Here is a 25153-nt window from a genome sequence, read left to right as displayed (position 1 = left end):
CACGCCCATGTGCATACACGTAGAGCACGCGTGCACACCTGGGTGGGCACGGGGACCCCCCACCACAGCCGGTATTAAAGGGATCCCTTCGCCCCGCTGCCTCCTACTTGCCTTCGCGCCGGGGAGAGGGGGCAGGACCCCTCCTTGGGTGCTGGGGTGCAGCACCCACCTCCAGGCTTCACTCCCTACCCCGGGGGCCTGATCCACCTGTGCCACCCGGGCATCCCAGCCCCCTGCCACCCCCCCGGGGTCAGGTGTGGTGCCCAGGAACAAGGGTGGGATGTCCAGGCTGGTGGTGGTGTACGGTTTATTAATTGCTTATTAGTGGCAGCGCTTTGTTTCACATGCGTGGGTGGGTGGGTGCGACGTGGAGCTCTGCCAGCAGTGACCAGGTGGGGACACAACGGACACGTTACTGCAGGGTAGAAAAGTACAAACACAGAGGGGCTGTGCCGTGGCGGCCAGGCGCTGGGCAATGGACGCAGCAGGGCAAGGCGGCCCTAGCCGGGATGCCAGAGCAGGAGGATGCTGGGGCTGGAAGATGCTTGAGGCATGCTGGAGCCAGGATGCCAGAGGACACTTGAGGCACACCAGGATGCCAGAAGATGCTCAAGGCACACTGGGATGCCGGAGGATGCTCGAGGCACACCAGGATGCCAGAGGATGCTCGAGGCACAGCAGGGCCAAGAGGAAGCAGGGGGAATACTGACAGGCATGCTGGAGCCAGAGGATGCTGGAGGCACACTGGAGTCACGCTGGAGCCAGCGATGCTGGAAGCACACCAGAGCCAGAAGGTGCTGGAGGCCCCCTAGAGCTGGGGGATGCTGCCACCAGGGAATGCTGGAGCCAGGGGCTGGCACCACCACTTCAGGGCCCGATCCTGCCCTCCCACCACGTCCCAGCCCCAGCCCCCATCACCACCTTGCTGCCCCCCAGCTCCCAGCCTTGCACATGTAAGGCAGGACCCCCCGGGGTACCTCTGAGGTGCCCTTGGGGCCAGCAGACCTGGGGACAGGGATGGGCAGGTGGGGCAGGATGGGGATGACACAGGGGAACAGTAGGGGCCACCCATCACGGTGTCACCGGACAGACCCAGCAGGCACAGAGGGGATTGCGGTGGCCCTCAGGGTGATGGTGTATCCCACATGGCTCCTCCATCCCTTGGTCCCCTGCTATCCCCAGCGTCAGTGTCACTGTCAGTGTCTCGAGCACCAGGCTCCCCAGTGGGGTGAGAAGAAGCTTTTTTAAAAAGCCACCAGGACAAAACCTGGCAGGAGGAGGCCGGGCAGCGGCTGGCATGGCAGTGAGAGGGTCAACATCACCGTCACCCGTGGCCCGAGGCCATGTGGCTCGGCAGCCAGCTTGGCACAGGCAGCTGGAGCTGGCTGGGCTGGGGGGCTGCCGGGGGTGCCAGCCCCAGTGATGCTCCTGGCACGAAGGCTGGCATGGATCCTTGTGCGGCCCCAGGCGGCTCCTTCCCTGCAAATGGTGCTGAACTCGATGGCATTGAAGACTTTGGGCGAGACAGTGTCACTCGGCCAGACAGGGACCTGCCGTTGGGGTGGGGGGACAGTCATGACAATGCCACCTTTTCCCCCCCCAGCCCCAGTTTGCCCCCTGGGCCCACCTCACTCCTCCCAGTGCTATTCCACATCCCCGTTCTGCCTGTGCTGGCTGGGGACCACAGGCGGTGGCTCCTCACAGGGTGACAGCTCCTCGATGGACACCTGGTTGGTGATGCCTGTGGCAGGACACGGGGCTGGGGGGGGTCACTCCTGCCACCCACAGGGGCTGAGACCCCCCAGCTCGTGTCCCTCTGCCCCACAAGTCTGGGGGCCACCATCCTGTGCTTGGGCCACCTCCCCACCCAGGGATGCTTGGCACAGACATGGCCCCATGCATCCCGTGACAGTCCCCATCCCCTCCCTGGTGGCCACAGTGGCTACCACCTACCACTAGCTGCCCGCTCCTTCCACTTCTGCTTGTTCTCCTGGATATACTTGGCCCAGGTGGAGCGGAAGCCAGCCAGGTCAGCTTTCATGTCCCCCAGCTCCAGGTGCTCATCCAGGGATGGCTGCCGCCACTGCGAGCTGCAGGTACAGGGACAGATGGAAACAGGGCAGAGCCACCACTGCCACCTCCCAGGACCCAAAATAAGTGGGTGCCCCCACCACCTCCCCCTGGCGAAGGGGAATCTGAGGCAGGACGCCATGGCCGACCTGGCCTGCTGGCTGGCCACTGGGTTGCCCTTGGCTTTGGTGCCATCCTCAGTGACAGGCAGCACCATCTTCTCAGCCACATCAGTCAGCACCGAGAAGGTGGGCTCCACGATGAAGTCAATGAAGCCTGTGGTGGGGAAGGGACACAGTGTCAATGGGGACACCCCCTGCCTGTGGCAGGGCTGGTGGCTGGGGATAAGGTGGGGACGGGAACGGACCCACCACCACTCACCAATCTGGGACTGGGCCACCAGTGTGGAGGTACGGTCGCAGAGGGGTGAGAAGGGCAGCCCCAGCTCAGCCTCCTTGTCCCCCTGGCAAGGCAAGGGAGACATGTCCCCAAGGGGTGGTCCCCATGTCCCACCACCTGTCCCCTGGGACACAGGCACCCTACCTGCCTGAAGAACTCCTCCATCAGGGCTTTGGTCCAGCGGCTGTGCACCGACCACTGCTTGGTGGGGTGGCTGATGTCGGCCGCGTGCAGCAGCAGCGACAGCACCTTGGACTTATCAATCCTGGGGAGGAGACCCCGGTGCTGAGGTTTGTCCCCAAAACCACATCCCCTGGGCCAGGTGGGCATCCACACTCACCTCTCCAGCTGCTGCAGGGACGTCTTCATGGACTTCACTTGCTGGAAGTGGCAGGACATATCAGTGGCCAGGACCATCTCAATCACCAGCGCCCGCAGCTCCCTGTGCCCCGGAGAGGGTTGTGGGGAAATGCCATCAGGGTCCCGTGTCCCCGCTGTGGACAGCCATGGGGAAAGGGACAGGGACCTTACGCAAACTCATCCTTGGTGAGATTAACAAAGATGTTCATCTCATCATCCTGCATCATGCGGAAGACAGCGCTGATGTGGTGGTTCTCCAGCACCGAGCGGTCGTTGTAGAGGATGGCACAGTCTGACCTGCGGATGCAGGGGAGGGTGGGACACCAGCACGGTGGCAGGCAGGGGAGCAGGATGTCCCCAGGGTGCCAGCACGACTATATCCCGGTTGTATCAGCAGCCCTGGGTGTCCCCAGGGTGCCAGCACATCTATATCCCAACCATATTGGTGGCCCTGGGTGTGTCCTGGGTGTCCCCAGGGTGCCACTCAGTCCTTTCCGTGCCCCACATGTCCCCATAACAGGTCCCCAGCCCTGCCTGCTCTGCCCATGCTGTGCCATGCCACCAATGCCGCGCCATCTGCACCATGCCATGCCACCTGTGCCACGCCATGCCACGTCACCTGCACCATGACGTCACCCATACCATGCCCTGCCATGCCACCCGTGCCATGCCGTGCCATCCGCCCTCACTTGGTCTGGATGTGGAAGCTGTTGGTGGTGCCTGTGTGCTCATAGTCGTGGATGGCAGCAGCGAAGATGATGGCCAGGACCTCGATCTCCGTCAGGTAGTGCTGGGGGGACACAGGCATCAGGGGGGTGGGGACCAGCACTGGGTGCTGCGGTGCCACCCCGTGAGGGACACGAGGCCGAACGGTTGTGAGGTCCTCTGTGTGTTTGTGTTTGCACAACTGCATGTGCGTACACACATGCACAGCCACACATGCCTGTCACAGACACGCATGTGAACATGCCGTGAGTGTGCGCATGCGTGTCTGACAAGTATGACAGCTGTGTGGGGACAGCAGGGCACACGTGTGCTGCAGGCGTCACCCCACGTGTGCCCACACATCCCCCAGGCTGAGGGCACCCTGTCCCCCCATCATCCTGGTAAAGTTTCTATGGCAACAGCGCAGTCGCTAGGTGGCGACATCTCCGTGGCAACAAGCATCATCTGGACCAGCCAGACGGGCACCGGGCACCAACTCGGCACCCAGCCAACAGCCCGGGACCCCCGTGCCCCACCCCGCGCCCCCGTACCAGCATGCCGGTGCGGAGCAGGAAGCAGTGGACGGTCTGGGTGACATCAGCGGCATGGACTTGGTTGTGGTAGGGGTTCCGGTACTTCCCATAGCCAGCCTCCAGCGCGTCCAGCAGTGTCGTCAGGAAGACGGTGGGGATCTAACGCACGGGCACACACGCTCACAGATGCAGTCACGTGTGCAAAGCCACTGGCACGTGCCAGGCACCCAGCCCTGGGGGCACCCATGGGTGGGCATGGGCACACCTTGAAGCGGCTGTTGAGGTTGTGTCGGGTGAAGAGCTCGAAGACAATGGTCCTCAGGGAGTGATCATCTGTCACCCGGTTCAGTGCAAAGACATCGAAGCACCACAGGTCGAGGCTCTGGGGGGAGATGGGGGTGTTACACCAGCACAGGGGCAAGCCCAATGCCTGGTGACACCCAGCCATGGCTAGCCATCCCCCAGCAATGCCCAGTCAAGCCCAGCGATGCCCAGCAACTCCCAGCGGCACCTAGTCACACCCAGCGATTCCAGGTGATGCCCACTGAAGCCAAATAATTCCAGGTGATGCCCAGAAACACCCAGCCGTGCCCAGGGATGTGCAGGAATGCCCACCAAAGGCCAGCAATTCCAGGTGATGCCAAGGGATGCCCAGTGAAGCCCAGGGATGGCCAGCAATTCCAGGCAAGGCCCAGCCATGCCCAGGGATGCCCATCGATGCCCAGCAGCGCTGAGTGCTGTCTCCCCCAGGCAACCTGGGCCATATCCTATGGAGCCCATGGTATGGATGGAGCAGCCATGCCCAAGTGTTGCCAGGCTGGGGCAGCACGCCAGCACCCCGTGGGGTATTTGGGTGCCCCCCCACCCCCAGTACCTTCAGGCAGTTCAGGACGGAGGTGGAGTAGCTGGGCCCCACGGCCGTGTATGTCCGGCGAAACATCCTGTAGAAGGCAGGGGAGGAGTCTGGGCTGATGTAGGTGCTGGGGAACAGAGCTGGGTGCTGGGGGACCCACCTGGGTGCTTGGAGACCCACCTGACTGTTCAGGGACAGACCTCAGGTGCTAGGGGACAAACCCTGGGGGCAGGAGATAGACCTGGGTGGTCAGGGACTCAGCTGGGTGCTATGGACAAACCTGGCTGCTGAGGACAGTCCAGGTGCTTGGGGACCCACCAGGGTGCCAGGGGACAGACCTGGGTGCCAGGGGACAGACCCTGGCACGTGGGGACCCATGTGGGTCACAGGGACAGTCCGGGTGCTCAAGGATGCACCTGGGTGCAGGAGACAAACTGGGTGCCTGAGGACCCACCTGGATGTGGGGGACAGCTCAGCTGCTTGGGGACAGACCTGGGTGCTGAGGACAGCCCTTGGGTGCTGGGAGACCCACCTGGGTGCTTGGGGACCCATCTGGGTGCCTGAGGATATCCCCTGAGTGCTCAGGGACCCACCTGGGTGCTAGGCACAGTCCCTGGCTGCCACAGGACAGCAGGGGACTGCCCTCCCACCCCCTCTCTCCATCCCAGCCATACCCCCTAGACCCCTGCATTACCCAGGGCGGGTGTCCCCCAGCACCCACCTCTCCACAAAGATGCCAGCCTGGACAGCGTGAACGATGCTGCGGAACTTGGGCTTCTCCTCTGCGCGGCGCCCCTTGGCCCGTGCCTGCTGGGTGAAGGTAGCTGCCAGCCAGTCCCGCACCTCCGAGGGCACCGCTGCGTCCGAGCCCATCTCTCGCAGCTCATCCTCTGTGTCCAGCATCTGCCTGCAGGCCGGGAACAGGATGGGTGGCATCAGGATGGGCATCATCCCCCACGTCCCCCTGCCGCCCTCCAGCTCTCACCCATACCTCGTCTCATCGATGTAGACGGCTTCCAGCAGCGAGGCGGCATATTCCAGGTTCCTCTTCAGCTCCTCCACATTCACCTCTCCTGTCTCCAGCTGCTTCACCATGTAACGCAGCCTGCGGGCAGCCGGGCACCGCGTCACCAGCCCCCCCAGGACTGGGGCAGTGGGTGGGGGTCCACAGCAGCAGGGCCCCGGCTGCCCTGCGGATGGATGCACACGCCCTAACACACATGGGCAACACCTATAGGTGTGTGTGCATGTGTGTGCGTGTGTCCCACGCTGGTGCGGAGTGGTGAGCATCCACCCAGGGGACCCCCCACAGCAATGGTGGCAGCCACAGCATGGCCGGAGGAGTGTGGGGGACTGCCAGCAGCCAAAGCTGACCCTGCAGCACCCTGCACCCAGAGCCCATCCTGCACCCGAAACCCTTCAGCCTGCACCCACACAGCACCCAGAGCTCATCCTGCACCCAGCACCTGCAGCTCAGCACTTGAGGAACCCAAAAGGCCACAGGGCTCCCCCCAGCACCCCGAGCTTGGGGGTCACCCCATCCCCCACCCAGAGGGCGGCTGTCCCCACCACGTCACTCTTGTGGGAGTGCTGGCGCTGCACAGGGCCCTGGGTGACACCAGGGACAAAGTCCCTGCCAGCCCATGGGGTCAGTGGGGCCACAGCGGCAACTGGGATGTCCCTGGGGACAGGGACAAACCCAGAAAGGTGGGAGGGTGCAGCCTGGGGTACAGGGGGCTCCACAGCGGGGTGGCTTCACACCCTGGGGACCCACAGTGGGGTCAGGGTGCTCAGCCCCCACCCAACACACTGCCATGCCTCAGTTCCCCCCTAGAAGCCTCCCTCGTGCTGGGTGCCAAAGGGCCAGGGGTCCCTGGGGACTCACCAGAGGATGGGGCCCCACAGGTTGTCCCTGCACCCAGCTCTGCCATGGCAGAGGGGTGGCAGTGACACCCACGGGTGCCCGAGCAGCATGGGGACATGAGGACAGGAGCCCAGTGTGGCCACGCTCCCCTGCTGGCTTATGACACCCACACAGGACACAAGGACACAGAGCCATAAGGACACGGCAGTGTCCCAGCAGGAGGGCCCTGGGTGGCACGGAGAGACGGGAGAGCACCCAGATCTGTGCACACACCAAGTGTGCACACATACGTGCCTGAATGCAGGTGTGTGCACACAGGCATGCACACATATGTATACACACATGCCCAAACACACGTGCAAGATGCATGCACACCAGCATGCACATATGCACACATACATGCACACACACGTGTACACAACACATGCACACATACAGTGCACACAAGCACACATATGCACACTCAACACAGCTACACACATCACATGTCCCAACACCTGCAAATACCCACCCACAGTGCACACACACACACGCATGCACATATGCACACATGTGCACACCTTTCCACTACACACACGCACGCCGCACATGCATGTGCACAGAGGGACACTCTCTCCCCAGCCCCCACCCTGGGCAAGCCCTCCCTGTTGGAGCACGCATGTGCCAGCCGGCCGCCAGCCATCTGTCTGTGTGTCCGTGTGTCTGTCGGGGGGAGGGTGGGGGGATGCATGGAGGCGGTGGCAGAGGGGGGAAATCCCGTCTGGCCGCCTGGGGAAGCACCTCCCCCGCAGCCATGTCTCCCACTATAGCCGCCTTGCTCGCACACCGGCTGCCACAGGTCCCCATAGGCCCCCACGGCTCCACCAGCTCCCCCTGGGAGCAGGGGAACAGGGCAAATGCCAGCCCTTGGTGGGACACTGGTCCCTGTCCTGGTCCAGCTCAGCCCTGTGGCCACCCTGTCCCCTCCCAAAGACCTCACTGTCACTGTCATCAGCGCCCAGCAGGTCCCTATTGGTACCCACTGGTCCCCATCACTGCCTACCTGGCACCCACTGGTCCTCATCACCACCACCAGCACCCAATGGGTCCCGATGGGCACCTGCTGGTCCCTATCGCTGCCACCAGCACTTAATGGGTCCCCATGGGTCCCCGCTGGTCCCCATCACTGCCCACCTGACCTCCACTGGGTCCCCGCCACCTGGCCACACGGTCCCCAAGGCTGGTGGCACATGTCCCCACTGCCAGCAGTTTCCCGTGACGCTGCCAGTCTGGCCCCTGGCTTGGGGGACACCTCAGGGTGACCCTGACACCCAGCCACGGGAAGGGGACAGCACACAGTGACAGCCCCGTGGGATGGGGGGACACAGCGCTGGGGCAGAGGTCAGCCACCGCCTGTGCCGCTCCCATGGCCGCCCCGAGCCAACCTCTGTGGCAGGATGCGGCGTCCCTGGCACCATCACCCTGTGTCCCCGCGGTGGGGACGTCACTGTCACCGTGGCCACAGCCCCAAGTGAAAACCCCGGAAGATCTATGCAGCAGCAGCTTCTGGATGGCTGCTCCAGCCGGTGGCTCCCAGTGGTCCTGTGCCTCGTTAGCACTAACAAGAGCTGGCAGCAGGAGTGAGGGACCTGCCAGGCGGGTGTGCGGGGGCAGTGAGACCCCGCAGGCCTGTGCACGCTTGTGCAAGGCTGCGCAAGGTCACGCACGCCCGTGCAACACCATGCGGGTCTGTGCATGGCCATGCAGGGGGCATGTAGCCATGCGTGTCTCTGCCAGCTGGCCCCCAGCCACCCTGTCCCCACCAGCCTGGTCCCCTGGGGAAACTGAGGCACAGAAGGGGCCAAGGGTCATAGGCACGGTCCCAACTGGGGTCACAGGGTCCCTGCCACACCGGCTCCTCAGGGACCAGCCCCAAACCCACAGGTCACCAGCTGAGAGGAGACACCATTTCCCCTGTCACCCAGCACTGGGGACAGCCACTGCCAGCTCAAAGCCCCACGGGAAGGACACAACCAGTGGTGACCCTGCAGGTGCTAGCACTTGTCCCTGACCCAGGGGACAGTCCCCAGGCGGGGGCACTGCTGTGACCCCAGACAGCCCAGGAGGGACCGGCACCAGCACGGGGGCCAGCAGGGCCATGGGACCCTGTGGGAACAGGGATCCTGGTCACAGGGAGGGGACAAGGGTCCCGCCACCACTCTGGTAAGGGGCAAAGCCACTGGGTCCCCATGGCTGGGGGTCACAGGGCACTGGCTGTGGGGAGGATGAGGAAGGCTGGCAAGGGCCAGCATCCACCCTAGCTCCAGCAAGATTTCCTGCCTACTGATGGCAATTAGTTTTAATTAGCGGCTGCCACCCCTCACCAGGGGACCCACACTGCAGCCAGGCTCACACCCTGAAAGCATCCCCAGGTCTCCCCCAGGGTCCCCCTCTGTGTCCCACCCTGTGTCCCACAGCCTCCATGCTCCCCCCTGCCCCTCCCAGCACCTAACAACCTCCCAAACCTTGTTAGTGCCATCCCAGCCTGGCCACACAGCGGCAGCAACCTGTGCACATGTGTGTGCACACAGCAGGGGCTGGAGACCCCCATGTGTGGGTAAGTGTGTAAATGGATGCACAAGCCCACCCATGTATGCACATCTGCATGTGTGTGTGTGTGTGTGTGCAAGCATGTGCAGCTGCTCGCAGGTGCCCGCACATGGCTGCAAACCAGAGTGTACGCAAGCAAGCGTGGACTGTGCAAGAGCACATGTGTGGCTGGTGCACACCCACACCTCGCCCTGGTGCAGCTTCGCAGGTGGGGGCCACCACATCCCGCAGCCAAGGTGACGGTGACAGTGACAGCTGCCAGCGAACGAGCGAGTAAGGGGGGCCGGGGGGGGTGGCCAGACGTCACGTTCAAAGTCAGCATGAAGCTCCCAAGCCCGGCGGGCTGCGGGGGAATGTGACCTTGGGGAAGGTGGCTGTCACCTTCCCGCGCCCTGCCACCTATCCCTGGGGACACCCACCCCCTCAGGGACACCCATGCCTGTGGACACCCACCCTCGGTGACACAGCCACGGACGACCTTTGTGCCACTTGCCCATCACAGACCCCCAAGTGGTGCCCTGGGACGAGGGACTGCCACCACCCAGCAGCGGGAGCAGGAGTTGGGTTTCGTCACGCTGCCAGGTGGGTGCCACCCACGCCCACGGTCCCCACGGGCTGCCTGTCACCACCCACATCCCCCTGCTGCTGCCAGCCCCCTCCTGCCACCCCCTGCCATGACCCAGGCCTGCTGTGGGGATGATGGTGCTTGCAGAGCCACTGCCACCCCGTAGATCCCTGGGGTGACACCAATGTCCCCAGGGCCACCCCATGCCCAGGGCGGGCTGCAAGTTGGCCTCAGGGTGCAGCCAGTGCTGGGGAGCTCCCCAGCACAGACACCACCGCCCCACGTGCACCCACAGGTGTCTCCATTCCTCCATTGCCTCTCCTGCTCCCTCCCACAGGGTCCCCCATCCCAGCTGATCCCCACGCTGGGGACCTGCCACCAGTCCCCAGTGCTCGGGGGGCCGGGACCCTGCAGCCAAGGGACAACTCGCTGCTCCCTCCTGTCATCCCAACTGGGAGCTGGGGACCATCCCCAGGCTAGGGTCCCCACTGCCCCCTCAAGGCTGGCAGGGAGAAGGGGACATGGGGGGATGCGGGCCGGGATGCCCAGCCCCACCATGCCCCGCAGCAGGGGCAGCCACCAGCGATTTCTGGGAGGGGGAGGTGTGTGGGGGCGGGAAGCAGGAACACAGCCCACGCGCTTGCACACCTGCAGGTGCACACACTCCCTAGTGCTCACTCAGGTGTGCTTTGGCACACGGGTGTGCACACACACTCCCATGCATGCTCACCAGCTCCCGTGTGTGCCGCATGCAGGGACCCCTGCCCCCATCCACACACACGCTGCTCGCACGCACCTCTGCACACACATGTGCACACTCCCACCTGATGCTTGCACACCCACTGCAACATGCACAGCTGGTTGCATGCTCAGGCTTGCACCACACCCTGAGAGCTCTGGCACCAACGTTTCACACCCTGGTGGAGTCCTGCCCTGCCCTTGGGTTCACGTAAAACATGCTCACCAGTGAGTGTGCAACACGGGCACCTGGCTCCTGTCCTCGTCTCCGTGTCCCCCCTGGCATGCCAGTACCGCACACACCCCTGCCAGCATGCACCCCTGCACAAGCGTGCCTTCGCCGGCCGCCACACGCGTGTCAGTCCTGCACACATGTGCACACACAGCCACACACGTGCTTTGCACGCCCACGCCTGCACCCGCTGCACGAGGACCTGCATGAGTGCACGTGCCGCAGGTTCGCAAGGGGGCACATGCACACGTGAGCCCATGCGTGAGCACAACTGCACACAGGAGAGGGGGTGGCACCCCCGAGGCCACCAAGAGCTCCCCAGGGTGGGGCGGGGAGTGCAGGGTGGCACCCTGGGGTGTCAGGGGGTTGTCACCGCTCCCCAGGGCTGGTTGGTACCCTGGCATCCACTCTGTCCATCCCCCCAACCCGAGTTGGGGGCACCCCAGCCCTCTGCTTGCCCCACAGTGCCACCTGGGTGAGGGGTGCTCCAGCACCCCCAGAGCTGCCCCATCAGACCCACCCCAGGCTTATGGGTGCCCCCAGCCCGAGGGGGTCCTAGTGCCCCCAGCCCGAGGGGGTGCAATATGTGCAGGGAGATCCCAAGGGTGACTGGGGGTCCTACATGAGGGTGTGGGAAGCAGTGCATGGGTGAGGGACACCTGGGGGGGGTCTGGGGGCGGAAGGATCCAGGGGTACCTCGGTGGCAGCTGAAGTGGGTGCATGCTGGGTGGGGGGCACCAGGGGGCTCTTAGGGGAAGATGAGGGGGTCTTCAAAAGGGGGTGTTGGAGGGTTCAGCAGAGTGCAATGCTCAGGTGGGCTCAGGCGTCCTGGTTTAGGGGTGTCCGGGGGGGGGTCCCGGTTATGGGGGGCTCACTCACAGCGCACGGAGCTTGACCCAGATCTTCTTGCTGGGGACGGACTTGATCTCCAGCGGGGACGGGCAGCCGCCGGCCGGGTCCAGCCCCTCGCGGTCGGGATCCAGCCCCGGGAGGCTCCGCGGCGGCTCCATGGCCCCTGCGGTAGCGGGGACGCGCCCTCAGCCCCGTGCCGGTCCCGGGGCCCGGCGGGCCGCGGCGGAGCAGCCGCCGGTACCGCCCCGCCGCCCCGGCAGCGGCCTCCCCCCGGCCCGGTACCCGGCAGCTGCGCAGGCAGCACCGGCCCGGGCGGCGGAGCTAAGATGGCATCCCGGGCACCGGGGGTGGGAGCAGCGGGATGGGGAGCAGCGGGGATGGGGGGAACCGGCAGGGAGCACCGGGGATTGGGAGAACCGGGGATGGGGAGAACCGTCGTGCGGGGGGCGGGGGGGACCGGGGGACGGGGGGACGGGGGGACGGGGACACGATCGAGGATGCTGCGCGCTCCTACCCGGGGATGCTCGGCCGGGAAGCGCCGGTGCTGCCGTGCTCCGGTGCTGCCGGTGCCGCCGTGCCCGGTCCGCCCGCTGTTGCCGGCTCTGTCTCCGCCGACCGGGGCTCGCCGCAACTTTCCCCGAGCCGGCACCGGCGAGAGGGCGGGGAGGGGCGGGGGGAGCCGGGGGCGGGGGCCGGGAACCGGGGCCGCCCAGCCCTGCCGCCCCGCTCAGCCCTGGCCCCGGGACCCCCCCAGGGAGGGCGGTGTCATGGCCCCCGTAAGGGCTGTGGAAGAGGAAGGGCCCCCAGGACCCCTATGGGGCTGAAGGCATGGCACCCCAGAACCCGTGGGGGGGGGTACCCCAAGACCCCTATGGGTCTATAGGGGTTGTACCCCAGGACCCCTATGCAGGGGTGCCCCAGGACCCCTCTGGGGCTATAGGAGTTCCAGCCTAGGACCTTTGTGGGGGTGGTACCCCAGGACTCAATGGGGCTATAGACTTCGTACCCCAAGACCCCTATGGGGGGTACCCCAGGACCCCTATGGGGCTATGGGGGAGTCAGGTTCCCCAGGTCCTTTGGGGTTATGGGGGGCAGGTGCCCCAGGACTGCCATGGGGTTATGGGAATGTCACGGGGTTTGGCAGGCCCCACAGAGGGGCCATAACCTCTCACACGCCACACGGGGGGTCTGCTCCAAGCAGTGGGTCGGAGCCTGCCCAGGGCGAGGGGCACCACGACCCCCACCTCCCCCAGCCCCACCGCCAGCCCTGCTCCCCACGAGGCCGGTGACACACGCACACTGTCCCCTCCTGCCCAGATTATTGTAGGACCTTCCCAAACCTGGGGGGGCTGCTGGGCCCCTCATGCCCCTGGGCTGGTGGTGCAGGGGGGGTTAGGAGCAGCCTGAGCTCGAGGGGACCCTGTCCCGTGGGCTCACAGACATCCCATCCCTGCCCCGCGGCCCCCTGCACCCCTACCCCACACACAGCTTGTTCCCCACCCTGCGGCCCCCTGCATCCCACCAGGAAACCTCGGGGTGCAAAGGCCGGTGCTGAGGGCCCCAGGGGCTCCAGGCACACACAGGGAGCGGGGTGCCAGAGCCCCGAGTGGGTCCCAGACAGCCGGGGGGGCACAGCAGCACCCGTGCTGCCTCCCGTGGCACGCGCTAAGCCGCAGCCCCCAGGAAATATTAATAAGCCCTTATGTAACGCCGTAGGTGTGTGCAGCACCCACTACCGCAGCACCGGCACCGGGGAGCCAGGTGGGGCCCCCCACTCTGGGCACCATCCCTGAGCCCCCACCTTGGCCCAGCTGCCCCCAACAGCTCAGCCAGGTCCCTGCCTGCTAGGCCACGTCACCTCCCACCCTTTACCACCTAGCACCCATGGGTGCTGCCTGGGGATGCATCCACTTAGCCTCCAAAAGGGGGTCTGTGCTCCCTCCCACAGGGGTCCTTTGCTTTGATGCAGGGTGTAGGGGGCACCCATGGGACTTCTGCCCGAATACTGGGGTCAACAGTGTGGGCTATAAGCCCCCGCACACAGCTAAGGAGTTCCCATACCCCACTGGGAACATCTTTGGGTCCTCAAACTTTTGGGGGGCTCAGAACCCGGCTGGGGGCAGCGAGTTGAACCAAGGGGGGGACCCCATGGTACGGAGCAGCCCAAGGCAGGGGGCCAGGGGGCAGTGGGTGCGGGAGAGGCTGTGGGCTGGGATGTGCGCGAGACAAAGCCGCACTGCCAGCAGGGAGCCTCAGCATCTTGTTACCGCTTAATATCATGATTGATGAGCGCGAAAATAGACTTTTGCAGCAATCTGGAATAATCAGCAGGTTCTGGGCGTTAATTCGAGGGAGTTCAGCCCCCCTGGGAGCACAGCCGGTGGGGGGCAGCGGGGGAGTCCAGCCTGCTTCAGAGCAGTTTTTTCACCACCACCCCCCCCGGAATAAAATAATGAAGCAATTAGTGCCAGACCCACACACTTCAGGCTTGGCCATGCCATTGTGGCTGCAGTTCGGTGTGGCTGCCAGGACTGCATGCTCAGCCTCCCCCAACTGTGGCACCACCAGGCCCTGCCAAGGCGGCTCTGCTGAGGGGGGGCTCTGCCGAGGGGGGCTTTGCCGAGGGGGGCTCATGGCCGTGGCAGCCACCGTCCCCCCCACCCCACACCAGCATGGCTGGTGACTCATCCTGGAGCAGCTGGCCGTGAGCGGAATGGCAACGGCCGCCCCGCCATCTCCTTCCCTCGCCCCATTAATTTTCCCCTAAGATGCTGCATGGGAGAAAAATAAACACCCTGAGAGTGCCGGGGGGTGGGGGGGTGTAGGGGTGTGCGGGAAATGTGATTTGGAATGTCCCCGGCCAGGCAGGCAAAGGGAAACTGAGCCATGTGCCTGGCCAGGATCAATGCCATGAGAAGAAGCAGCTTTAATTAAAGCTGGTAAATCCTGCCAGCAGCTTCAGTCCCTTCACGTCCCAGCACCCCAAGGCCTCCGGCACCCCCAATGCCCATGGGGGACCCACGGAGGTTATTTCTGCTGGAGACACGGGGCCAGGCACCCACTCTGGGGTGCTGGAGCAAAGCCAGCCCAAAATATTCCCTGCCCCCCCCCCAGCCACAAGTTGGACGCAGACACTGGGGGAAAAAGTGGTTTAGTGAAGGTGGCTAGGGCTGGGGGACAGGATGGGAACAGATAGGGACACAAGTGGTGGCATCCAGCAGCTGAGGGAGGCCCAGGGGTCCCGGCAGGGCAGTTTGAGAGGTGTGAGGGCAGGGGGCAACATGGGCACTGGGCTCAGTGCAAGTGGACCCTGCTGAGCATGTTCTCGCGGCACACCTCGCGGTAGGCGTTGCGGAGCAGGACATAGGGGAAGCAAGCCTCCAACATGTCCACCGTCAAGAAGGACGACTCTGCCACGATCTGAGAGATGCACACACCATCAGTGACCGCCCCTGCCTCAGTTTCCCCCTGTTGCCTGAGAGGGGAGTCAGTCCCCAGCCCCTCCCTGGCAGAGCTGGGTGCTCCCTCCCCAATGGCTCCTGTACCCCAGCTCCAGACTGAAATATTTGCATTTAAATTGCTTTGCAGCGAGAACAAGCGTTCCCTGAATATCAATCCTGGGTGGTGGGTGCATGGCCCCCACCCTGTCATCCCAGCCTCTCCCTGGGGGTGTCAGAGCTGGACCCAGCCCCCACAGGCCCAACTGGAGCTGGGTAAGGGCTGAACCCCCAGAGCTGGCTGCAGTGTGAGGGCTGGAGCAGCCTGGACAGGAGAGCTGAAGCCCAGCAGAGACACAGAACTGGGATGTGCACACTCAGAAGCACCCCACAGCCAACCCAGGGGTACACGAGGGCCCACCTAAGCAGCACCCAAGGGTCCACCCAGGGGCACCCCAGGGCCCTGCCATCACTCACCAGCTGCATGAGCAGGGAGATGGAGTCACGGTTCCTGGCACGCACCTTGTCCATCTCCTGGCCCAAATGCAGGAGGCTGACAGAGGCCAGCTGGGGACAGATCCTGATCAGCACAGGGGACAGTGTCCACCCTGAGAGGGTGCCACCCCCAGCCCGGCACAGCCCTGGCCCCTGGTCACTCTCACCAGCAGGAACTCCTTGAGGTGAGTCTCAATGTTCTTGTTGTGGACAGTGAAGAGGGCGGCTGACACATGGATGATGGCCTTGGCCAGGCAGTGGATGTTGTTGTTGTAGCCTGGGGACACAGGAAGGTTGGGGACAGCACAAGGTCTCCGCTGTGCCCACCTCCCTTGGCTGCAGTTATGGGGCACCAGCCTTGCCAGGCCTGGGGTCCTGCTGTCCCACCAACCCTCAGCTGTGGGGACCGATGGCCTCGGGGGGTGCCAGCACACACAAGGTGTGACACCAATGGGCTCAGGGTCATGGGGACATAGTCACGACTGGGGACATGGGGACAAAGCTGCTGGGGTTGTGGCCAAGCCTCACCATCCATGTCAGTGTTGTAGATGGATGCCGGGTCAGAAGCAAGCAGGGGCAGGGACACGGCCAGGAAGACCAGGAGCAGGCAGGCCACTTTGTAGTCCTCCTCCGGGGATGAGCCATCTGCCAGGGAGGGAAGTGGCACTAGACAGAGGTCCAAGAGGGGGCCCTGGGGGACCCAGGGAGGTGACACAGGGTGGGGGAAGGTGAGCAGGGCTGGGGGTCTGTGGCAGGGTGCTGGCTCTCAGGGACAGCTTTCTGTGACCCCAGCAGACCCCCACAGTACCTGTCTTGCTGGAAGCCAGGACGTTCACCAGTGCGGGGTCGACCTCGCAGGGGATCCCCGTGGCCGAGGCCAGCTCAAAGATGCTCAGGGTGACCTGGGTGGACAGGGACACACAGGCTCAGGGCTGGGGACACAGGGTGCAGCCAGGCACAGGGAACTGTGCAGTGCCACAGAGTGCTATGTGATGCCACACAGTGTCCCATAGCACCAAGCGGTGCCACACAACATGGCAGGACAGCTGTCTCAAGCACTAGGGGTGCCACCCCATCCCCGCCCCCCTCAGGGCCCACCTGGATGTCAGTCTCAGGGGTAACAACATCCGTCAGACACTCAATGGGGCCCATCAGGAAGGGGCAGTGGTGGGAGAAGACCTGCAGAGAGAAGGTGGATGCTCATGGGGCTCCTGCTAACCCCTCCAGGCTGTGAGGCTAGTGGGTGGGGGTCCCAAAGGATGGAGGACCCATAAGGTGGGGGGCACCCACCTCCCGCAGGCCCTGCTGGGCCATGGCACGGAAGCTCAGGATCTCCCCGATGATGGTCATGCGCTTCAGAACATTTTCGGCTGCTGTGGGAGGAGAAGGGTCAGCGGGGACATGTGTGTGTGTGTGTGCACGTATGTGTGCATGTACACCCACGTATGCCAGACCCAGGCTTCCCCCCGTGTCCCCGGTGTCCCCCTGTGACTCACAGGTCAGTCGAGGCAGCAGAGCCGCCATCTGCTCAGGCTTGCAGGAGCTGGAGCGCAGCTGCACCAGTGTGTCCATGTTCTCATTGACCAGCTTCTGCAGGGGACATGGGGCTTGTGGCGCTGGTGACACAGCAAGCCCACAGCCAGCTGGGGAAGGAGAGGGGCACCCTGGCCCCTCTGCCCCCACCTCCACACTGGATGGCAAGCCCGAGGGACAGGCAGGGTGCTGGGACGGTCCCCAGGGTGGCCCTGCCTGCCCTGTCACACTGTGCTCCAGAACCTGGTCCCAGAAGCCTGACCCTGGTCCCGGTCTTGATCCCCCAGCCCTGGTCCCAGTGCCCAGCTCTACCTTCAGCTCAGTGACCTGGGAGCCCACGTGCCACATGAGGTTGTCACTCAGGAACTTCATGCCGTACGGCCCAATGAGCTCAGCCAGCGCCCGCATCTCTTGTGGGGAGATACACAAAGAAGGGGATATCAGCAGGGTCAGGGGGTGATGATCCTCCCCCACAGCATCCCTGCATCCCTCACCTGAGACATCAGAGAATTCGGCAGCACTGAAGGGGGGCTCGCCCTCCCGCGGCACTGTGGTGAAAGCCTGCAGGGCGGGGGCCAGAACGATTGCCCCTGTGCTGGCCTGCCGCAGCAGGGCCTCCAGGTACCTGCAGACACCGACCTGCTGCCACCACCTGGCACCACCACCCACGGCACTGCCACCCATGGCACTGCAGGGCCACCTCCCACAAGAGAGGGAGGGTGCTGGTCCCAGTGTGGCACCTACCAGTTGGTGTAGATGGTGGTGAGCGTCTGCTCACCGGCTGCATCACGGGGCTGTGTCTGCTGCAGGAGGACACTGCGGATGATGCGCCCTGTGTCCAAGCCCACAAACTGCCCCAGTGACTGGATGAAGGTCATGTAGGCGCTCAGCCCCGCCAGCACCTCCGAGGGCCGCACCACCTCCTGCGTGGCCTGGCTGTAGCCTGCCATGGCCACGATGGCCCTGCAGGGACAGAAAGGGGCTGTCTGGAGAGCCGCTGCCAAGTGTCCCGTACCCAGCAGCACCCACAGCCCACCCTTGCTGTGTCCCACATCCCTAGCATGATCCCTACTTGGTGAAGCGTGTCTCCAGGTGGCTGCTGAGGTACTCGGCTGGCGTCACCATGTGCTCAAAGATGGTGAAGTTGGGCACGTGGTTGAGGCTCAGGGACAGCTCGGCCAGTATCAGGTGCAGCTTGTCCATGCTGGTGTGGGTGTGATGGGCACCGTCAGCCACACCAGAGCCCCATGGGGACAACCCCATGATCACACTGTGCCCCCACATCACACCATTGCCCACACCCAACATCTGGTGACCACTGCTCCCCACCAGCCCCCTGCCCACCACTGCTAGCCCCAGGTGGCTCTCACTTGGTGGTCAGGGTCCGGTCCTTCCTCTGGCTTTCAGCCCCTGGCTTGTCCCGCTCAGGCTCCCCCTTCTTGGCTGACTGCTTCAGAGTCTTCTTGTTGCGGGCTTTGCTGACGGTAGAGGCACAGTGCTTGGGCAGCAGCTGCCAAACACAAGCAGTGGGTTACCACCGGCCATGGCACTGACGACAGCCCAAATGGGGCCTCCAGGACCAGAAGAGACCATCCCCAAGGTTGAATTGACCCTGGCAGGTCTTCCCCACCGTGGCCTCTGCTGTCTCAAGGCTTTGGAGAACATGGAGGCCAAGGAGGTCACAGAGGTCCAAGAGAACAAAGAGGCCACAGAGACCCTAGAGGCCACAGAGACCCCAAAGGCCACAGAGACCTCAGAGGCCCTGGAGACACCTCACCTGCTCACTGAGCTTGTGCTGCTCAGCACAGACATCCATGATGCAGGTGCTGGCCTGCCAGGCCATCTCCTCCAGGAACTTGTTGCACAGCCCCAGTGCTATGGCCTTCAGGTGGGGATACTGAGGGGGGAAAGCCATGGCACTGTCACAGCACATGGCATGCAGGCCACGACCACATCTGTGGCATGCCACCAGCTGTCCCAAGGCCATGGCACTGTCATTGTCCCCCACCCACATGTGCCTGCCCCAGCCCCTCCACAGGTGGCAGGGCAGCAGCCAGCCACAGTGCCCCTGGGTCACCCATGCCCCCCCAGGCAGCAGGACCCACCTCCTCTGGGCACATGGGATGGACACAGTGGGAGAAGTGGCTGCAGAGCAGAGGGAAGGCAATGCTGTAGCGCAGCATCGAGGACTCCTCCATCGTCGCCACAAACATCTTCTCCACAGGGCGAGGGTAGAAACTGCAGGAGTGAGGGCATAGGGGCAGAAGAATGGGGCAGAGTGGGCAGGAGAGGGGATTTGTCTTTCAGGACACACTGATCCTGTGCCATGTGTGCATTGTCCCTGTCCCCATATCCATGTGTACATCACTTAATCTCGCCCAGCCTCTCCCATGGGTTACACATCCCCCATGGCCATCTCTGTCCCTTCCCACACCCATGACCCAGCACACACAGGCACCTTTCCACGTGTGGTGGGGTGCAGGACATGGCTTGAAGACCCCCAGCCAGGGTGACCCCCTGTGACTGTGGGGAAACTGAGGCAGAGCAGTTGGCTGTGCTCACCACAGGTCGGAGAGGTCAGAGGACTCAGCCAGTAGCTCCTCCAGGGAGTCAAGCAGTTTGGTGTGGAAAACAATGAGGTTCATGATGCGACCCACATCAGGGTTGGAGCCCAGTGGCAGCGAGGCCTTCGCCACGCTGGTGTAGGCCTAGGGGGACAGTGGGCTCAGGGGTACGGCAGGGCAGGGAAGAGGACAAGGACAAGAACAGGGATGGGGACAGTAAGAGGGAAGGAGACTGGCATAGGGATGGGAACAAGGATGGAGACTGGGATGGGGACAGAGACAAGGACAGGGACAGGGTCAGCACCTGCAGGCGGAACCAGTCCAGGCGGAGCGGTGTGAAATCAAACTGCTCCTTGTCATCAACTGCAGTGAAATAGAAACATGGGGAGACATGGTTGTGGGGAATATCAGTCTGGGGCTGATAATCTGGAACTACTCGTCCTGGGGGTGCCAGTCTGGGGGTGCCAGTTGTCAGGGAGCTAGTCTGGGGTGGCAGTGCTCACCCCACAGGACCCCCAGGAGCTGCCATCTCCATTGCCCCACAGGGCCATGCCTGGGTGCCCAGTATGGTCCAGGATGGCTGCAAGGCTCCCCAGGCAGGGGGGACATCAGTCCCCAGGCAGTGCCACAGACATGCCAGGGGGGACATAGTCTGTACCTTCCTTGACAGAGAGAGCCGAGAGAGAGCTGACGAAGGACGACAGAATGATGGACTCCTCCTCGGGGCACACGGAAAGGTTCTGTGGGGCCAGGGATGGGGTCAGGATAAGGGACAGCCAGGATAGGGCCCAGGGGACAGGGACAGTCTAAACAGGGGACACAGATCAGCCCCTGCCAGTGCCCTGCGGTACCTGGATGACTTCGCTGAGCACCAAGGCATCGAAGCGGGCTAGGTACTGGACGTGGTAGCGCTGCAGCACCCCAACCCGCCGCCGCACCAGGCTCCGCAGCTGCTCCATGAGAAAAAGCAGCTCTGCGACGTGGCTGCCACCCATAGCCACCAGTCAGAGTCAGGGCTGGCTGCACCCCCAAATCCCCCCCATGCCGGCTCTGTCCATGGCATCCCAGAGTTGCCCCAGAGCAATCCCCACCATGAGGCCAGCCTGCCAATTTCTGGAGGTGCCCCCCATGGGCATGGATCCCCTTGTGCAGTGCTAGTGCCCACACACTACACCAACCTGTCAGCGAAGTCCTCAGGTGTCTTGGTCTTGGTGACATGCTCAGCGTGCCGCACCAGCCAGCTCACCTCGTCCCGGCAGAAGGAGAGTGCCATGAAGACAAAGAGGGCCTGGGCAGAGCGGAGGTTAGAGGGCAGCAGGCACAGGGTGCTGCCACCAGGCACTACCACAGGATTGGCACCAATGGCTCTGGGCACTGTCACTGCATGGCACCAGGCTGGCACCAGCTGTACCCCCATGCAGACCCCACCCACACCCACTGCACACCCCCAGGAGCATGCAGAGCCCAGCATCCAGCCTCCTGCACCCCCAGCACCCACGCCCTGGCACCCCGGCCCCCATGCTCACCTTGGGTCCCAGCAGCCCAGGCTGGTCCTCCAGCAGTGCCTCTAGCTCCCGCACGGCCCCACGCAGGTACACCCGCCGGCCCCGGTGCAGGGAGCCACTGCAGGAGGCGTCAGGATGGGGGTCAGGGCCATGGCCACCCAACTGACCCCCCAGCCACCCCTCTCACCCAGTGGGGACATCACAGGCACCATGTGGCAAAGGTAGGGGCTATGTCACAGAGCTAGTATGGACCCAATGAGGTACTCCAGCCCTGCCACCCAAGGTGCTGACACCCCCAGGAGCTCCTGAGACACCCCGCACTCTCTGGGATTCATGTGACCTCCAGGATCCTGCAATCCTTTGGGGCATCCTGGGATCTCCCAACTCCCCAGAACCCCTGGGACCCTCCCCAGCACCCCCAGACCCACTGTCCCCGCATTGAGTCTCCAACCTGTGAACCACAGCATGTTCCTTGCACTCCTTGAGATCAGCCACCCGCTTCCCATACCTGCAAGAGAGTCACAGCCAGGAAGCACCAAGCACTGCACCTAGGAGAGCCCCAGGCATCCCACAGAGACCCTGGCACAGCCCCCAGCCCCCAACACAACTCCCTGGCATCCTACAAACTCTCCTGGCACCCAGCAGAGCTACTGACAGAGCCCCTCTAGCCCCTGGCACCCATTGTAACACCCCCCTGGCACCGTGCACGGCCCCAGTGCTGGCATGGTCATTACCCTTTGAGGCTGCTGAGCAACTCCTCGGTGACCTTGTGGATCTGGAGAGCTTCATCACGGAGGAGGGTGATGTAAAGTGAGCCCTGCAGGGCCAGCCGCCACAGCTCCAGGCACTGTGGGGACGAGCTCAGCGCCCCTGGGCACACCAGGAACCCCACTGCGGGCACAGGTATCAGGTGGGCAGGGGCTGCCTGCACTGCTGGCCCCACAGTGGGCAGGGTGACAGCCCGAAACCAGGAGCCAGGCTGCCCACATGGGGCTGGGGACCTGCGTACACTGCAGGGACTCACTGAGGATCCAGCGCTCCATCACCTCCAGGGACAGGTACTCACAGGCCATCTGGGGACACAGGCATGACCATGTTACCATCCTCAGGCCTCCCACAGCCTCCCCCAGGACCTGCCCTTGGTTCCCCTCACATGGTGGCACTCACGGTGTCAGAGCTGGCAGGGCTAAGCATGGTGCCGGTGGTGCTGAGCAGACTGAGGAGCTGGTCGCTGCGCCACTGCTCAGCACCCTGGTTCCTCCGGGCAAAGAGGAAATGGAGGGACAGGAGGGCACTGGTGACAGCCTGAGGAACAGGGGGACATCACAGGGGGGTTGTGGGATGGACTGGGGAAGAAGTGGCCCTGCTGGCTGGGGGGAGCCCCATCCCACCTTAGTGTGTGGCCCAAATTCCTCCATCAGCTTCTTGAGGGGGTGGTCGTACTCCAGCACCATCTGTCCCAGGCGGGTGAAGCTGGGGTCACTGTGAGGATGGCGGCCCAGGGGTCAGGAATAGTCCTCAGGGACAGTCTCAGTGGGAATGGTCTGTGAGGACAGCCCTGGTGAGGACATCCAACCCACCTTGAGCCATGGCTCATCTCGTGGGCACAGTGGTACAGGCCGATGAGCAGCCGGCGGTCCTCAGTGCGGGCCAGCAGCAGGACAAGGGACACATAGGTGACAACCAGGTCCAGGTAGCTCTTGGTGAAATCATAGTTGACATGCTGGGGAGGGAACAGCCATGAGCACAGGGGCACAGCTGTGGCACACCCAAAGTACCCACCCAGGACCCCCAGTGCCCCACTCACGATATCAAAGAAGCACTGGTTGGCATCGATTGTGTTCAGTAGCTCATAGACGTGGTCCTGACAAGGAGGGGACAAGGGGCTGTGTCACTGCTGTGCCCCCCAGGCCTGAAATTCTGGCGCTGCCACTCAAAACCCCCCTCTGCCCCCCACCACACACCCCATCTCACCCTGAACTCCAGGACATCCAGGAAGGAGTGGTAAAAGGGTCCCAACGCCCGGGTAATGTCCCCCTTGTCCTTGTGCACTGGCCCTAGGTGTTGCTGCAAAGGGACAGGGGGGACACCCAGGGTGAAGTGACACAGGGGGGACACCTGGAGTGGGGCGTCATGGGGCAGGGATGGCAGGATTACCCTGAAAGGGGGACCGAGGGGAAGCCAGGTGGTGGTGACACAAGGTGGGGTGACACAGACTGGGCTGACACATGGGGGACAGGGTGGACACTGGATGGTGGGACGACACAGGGTGGGGATGGTAAGGACAGTAGGGATGGAGTGACATGGGGTGTGGGGCAGCAGGGATACCCACGTAGGTCTGGGGGGCAGGGGAAAGGGACAGGGGGTTAGGGACAGAGGGGACATCCTGGTCCCTCACTGTGCTGCTCCGCACATCCAGGTGAGGAAACTTCTTGCTGATGAACTTGATGGAGGACTCCATGGCCTTGTCACTGAAGAAAGGCGGCCGTGTCTTGGGGTCGGAGCAGGTCTGTGGGGACCACCCCCGTGTCAGACCACCCAAAAAAACCCCTCCTGGGCTCAGACACACCCCCCACATAAGACCCATCAACCCCACCACCCCCCCAGTGCCGCAGGGGGACACCCCGGCATTGTGTGCCCCAACCCGCCCCTCCAGGGGACCCAGGCACCCAGGCCCCACCCTGCAACCACCTTCTTGATGTTGTAGATGCGGACAAGGACACCCTGTCCCCGGTCATTGAGGATCGTCAGCTTCTCAGCAAACTTGTTCTGGTAGATGGAGGGCAGCGACATGGCAGCAATGTGCTGGGGGGCCACTCGATGTCCCCCACCGCCCCCCGATCGGCCTCCCAGGCCCAACACCCAACTTCCCCTTCCTGGGCTTCCTGGGCTGGGCCCCAGGAAGGGGCCACCTCCACGTGACACCGACACCACCCCATGACACCACCAGTGCCTGACGCCATGGCTGTGTGACACCACCGCCATGTAGGTGCAGCCATGGCTGTGCCACGCTGGCCGCAGACCGGAGACACCATCCACAGCCATATGACACTGGCTGTGGCAGGTGACACCACTGACAGTCGGTCAGCGCTGGCTACAGCCATATAGCACCAGTCCCAGCCCCCAGCCGTGCTATGCCAACCAGGACCATATAGCACCAGCCACCAACTACATGACACCGGCCACAGCCACGTACACAACCCTAGAACAGCACCCAGGGCTCTACAACACCAACCACGACCGTGTAACAACAGCCAAGCCCATACAATACCATGCAAGGCTCTATTACAGCAGGCAGGGTCCATATAAGACCACCCAGGCCGATATAACACTCCTCAGAGCCCCTATAGCACTACCCAGGCTCACATAATGCTACCCATGGCCCATATAACATTGCCTGGGCCCCTATAGCACCGCCAGGCCCCTGTAGCACTGCTCATGGCCCCTGTAGCACCACCGGACCCATATAGCTCTGCCAGGCCCCTATAGCACTGCCGGGCTCCTATAGCACTGCTCAGGGCCCCTATAGCACCGCCGGGCTCCTATAGCACTGCTCAGGGTCCCTATAGCACTGTTCAGGGCCCCTATAGCACCGCCGGACCCCTATAGCACTGCTCAGGGCCCCTATAGCACTGCTCAGGGCTCCTATAGCATTGCTCAGGGTCCCTATAGCACTGCCGGACCCATATAGCTCCGCCAGGCCCCTATAGCACTGCCGGGCCCCTATAGCACTGCTCAGGGCCCCTATAGCACTGCTTAGGGCCCCTATAGCACTGCCGGGCCCCTATAGCACTGCTCAGGGCCCCTATAGCACTGCTCAGGGCCCCTATAGCACTGCCGGGCCCCTATAGCACTGCTC

General features: G+C 63.6%; 2 protein-coding genes across 8 annotated transcripts; both read right to left on the bottom strand.

Annotated features, from left to right (window-relative positions):
• Nucleotides 1-274: 274 nt before the first annotated feature.
• Nucleotides 275-12398, bottom strand: PDE1B (phosphodiesterase 1B). Its single transcript, XM_055697272.1, has 16 exons — nucleotides 12275-12398; nucleotides 11788-11923; nucleotides 5912-6025; nucleotides 5642-5827; nucleotides 4942-5008; nucleotides 4333-4449; nucleotides 4086-4226; nucleotides 3519-3619; nucleotides 3001-3126; nucleotides 2810-2911; nucleotides 2614-2734; nucleotides 2452-2533; nucleotides 2220-2346; nucleotides 1954-2090; nucleotides 1628-1741; nucleotides 275-1550 (listed from the first exon to the last, which is right to left on the bottom strand). The coding sequence occupies exons 2-15, from the start codon at nucleotides 11916-11918 to the stop codon at nucleotides 1644-1646; spliced, it is 1650 nt and encodes a 549-aa protein (XP_055553247.1). The 5' UTR covers nucleotides 11919-11923; nucleotides 12275-12398; the 3' UTR covers nucleotides 275-1550; nucleotides 1628-1643.
• Nucleotides 12399-14895: 2497 nt separating this feature from the next.
• On the bottom strand, nucleotides 14896-24174 carry NCKAP1L (NCK associated protein 1 like). Of its 7 annotated transcripts, none has more exons than XM_027800940.2 (31): nucleotides 23986-24174; nucleotides 23693-23803; nucleotides 23269-23361; nucleotides 23102-23158; nucleotides 22875-23017; nucleotides 22686-22776; nucleotides 22462-22599; nucleotides 22319-22367; nucleotides 22029-22185; nucleotides 21746-21802; nucleotides 21316-21412; nucleotides 20968-21077; nucleotides 20641-20773; nucleotides 20448-20529; nucleotides 20094-20152; nucleotides 19788-19933; nucleotides 19331-19463; nucleotides 19003-19122; nucleotides 18596-18735; nucleotides 18298-18429; nucleotides 17970-18188; nucleotides 17720-17850; nucleotides 17538-17635; nucleotides 17189-17282; nucleotides 16983-17065; nucleotides 16791-16871; nucleotides 16501-16594; nucleotides 16221-16337; nucleotides 15860-15969; nucleotides 15675-15777; nucleotides 14896-15180 (listed from the first exon to the last, which is right to left on the bottom strand). In XM_027800940.2, exons 1-30 carry the CDS (start codon nucleotides 24085-24087, stop codon nucleotides 15700-15702), a joined length of 3255 nt encoding a protein of 1084 aa, XP_027656741.1. In that variant the 5' UTR covers nucleotides 24088-24174; the 3' UTR covers nucleotides 14896-15180; nucleotides 15675-15699. The 7 variants fall into 7 exon arrangements, with proteins under 7 accessions (XP_027656741.1, XP_005436172.1, XP_027656739.1 ...); XM_005436115.4 differs by having other exon boundaries at nucleotides 15675-15764; XM_027800938.2 differs by having other exon boundaries at nucleotides 15675-15764; nucleotides 23708-23803.
• Nucleotides 24175-25153: the final 979 nt, after the last annotated feature.

This window comes from Falco cherrug, chromosome 19 (assembly GCF_023634085.1).
Source record: "Falco cherrug isolate bFalChe1 chromosome 19, bFalChe1.pri, whole genome shotgun sequence".
Lineage (NCBI taxonomy): Eukaryota > Metazoa > Chordata > Aves > Falconiformes > Falconidae > Falco > Falco cherrug.
This window is presented reverse-complemented; position numbering and strand designations above follow the sequence as displayed.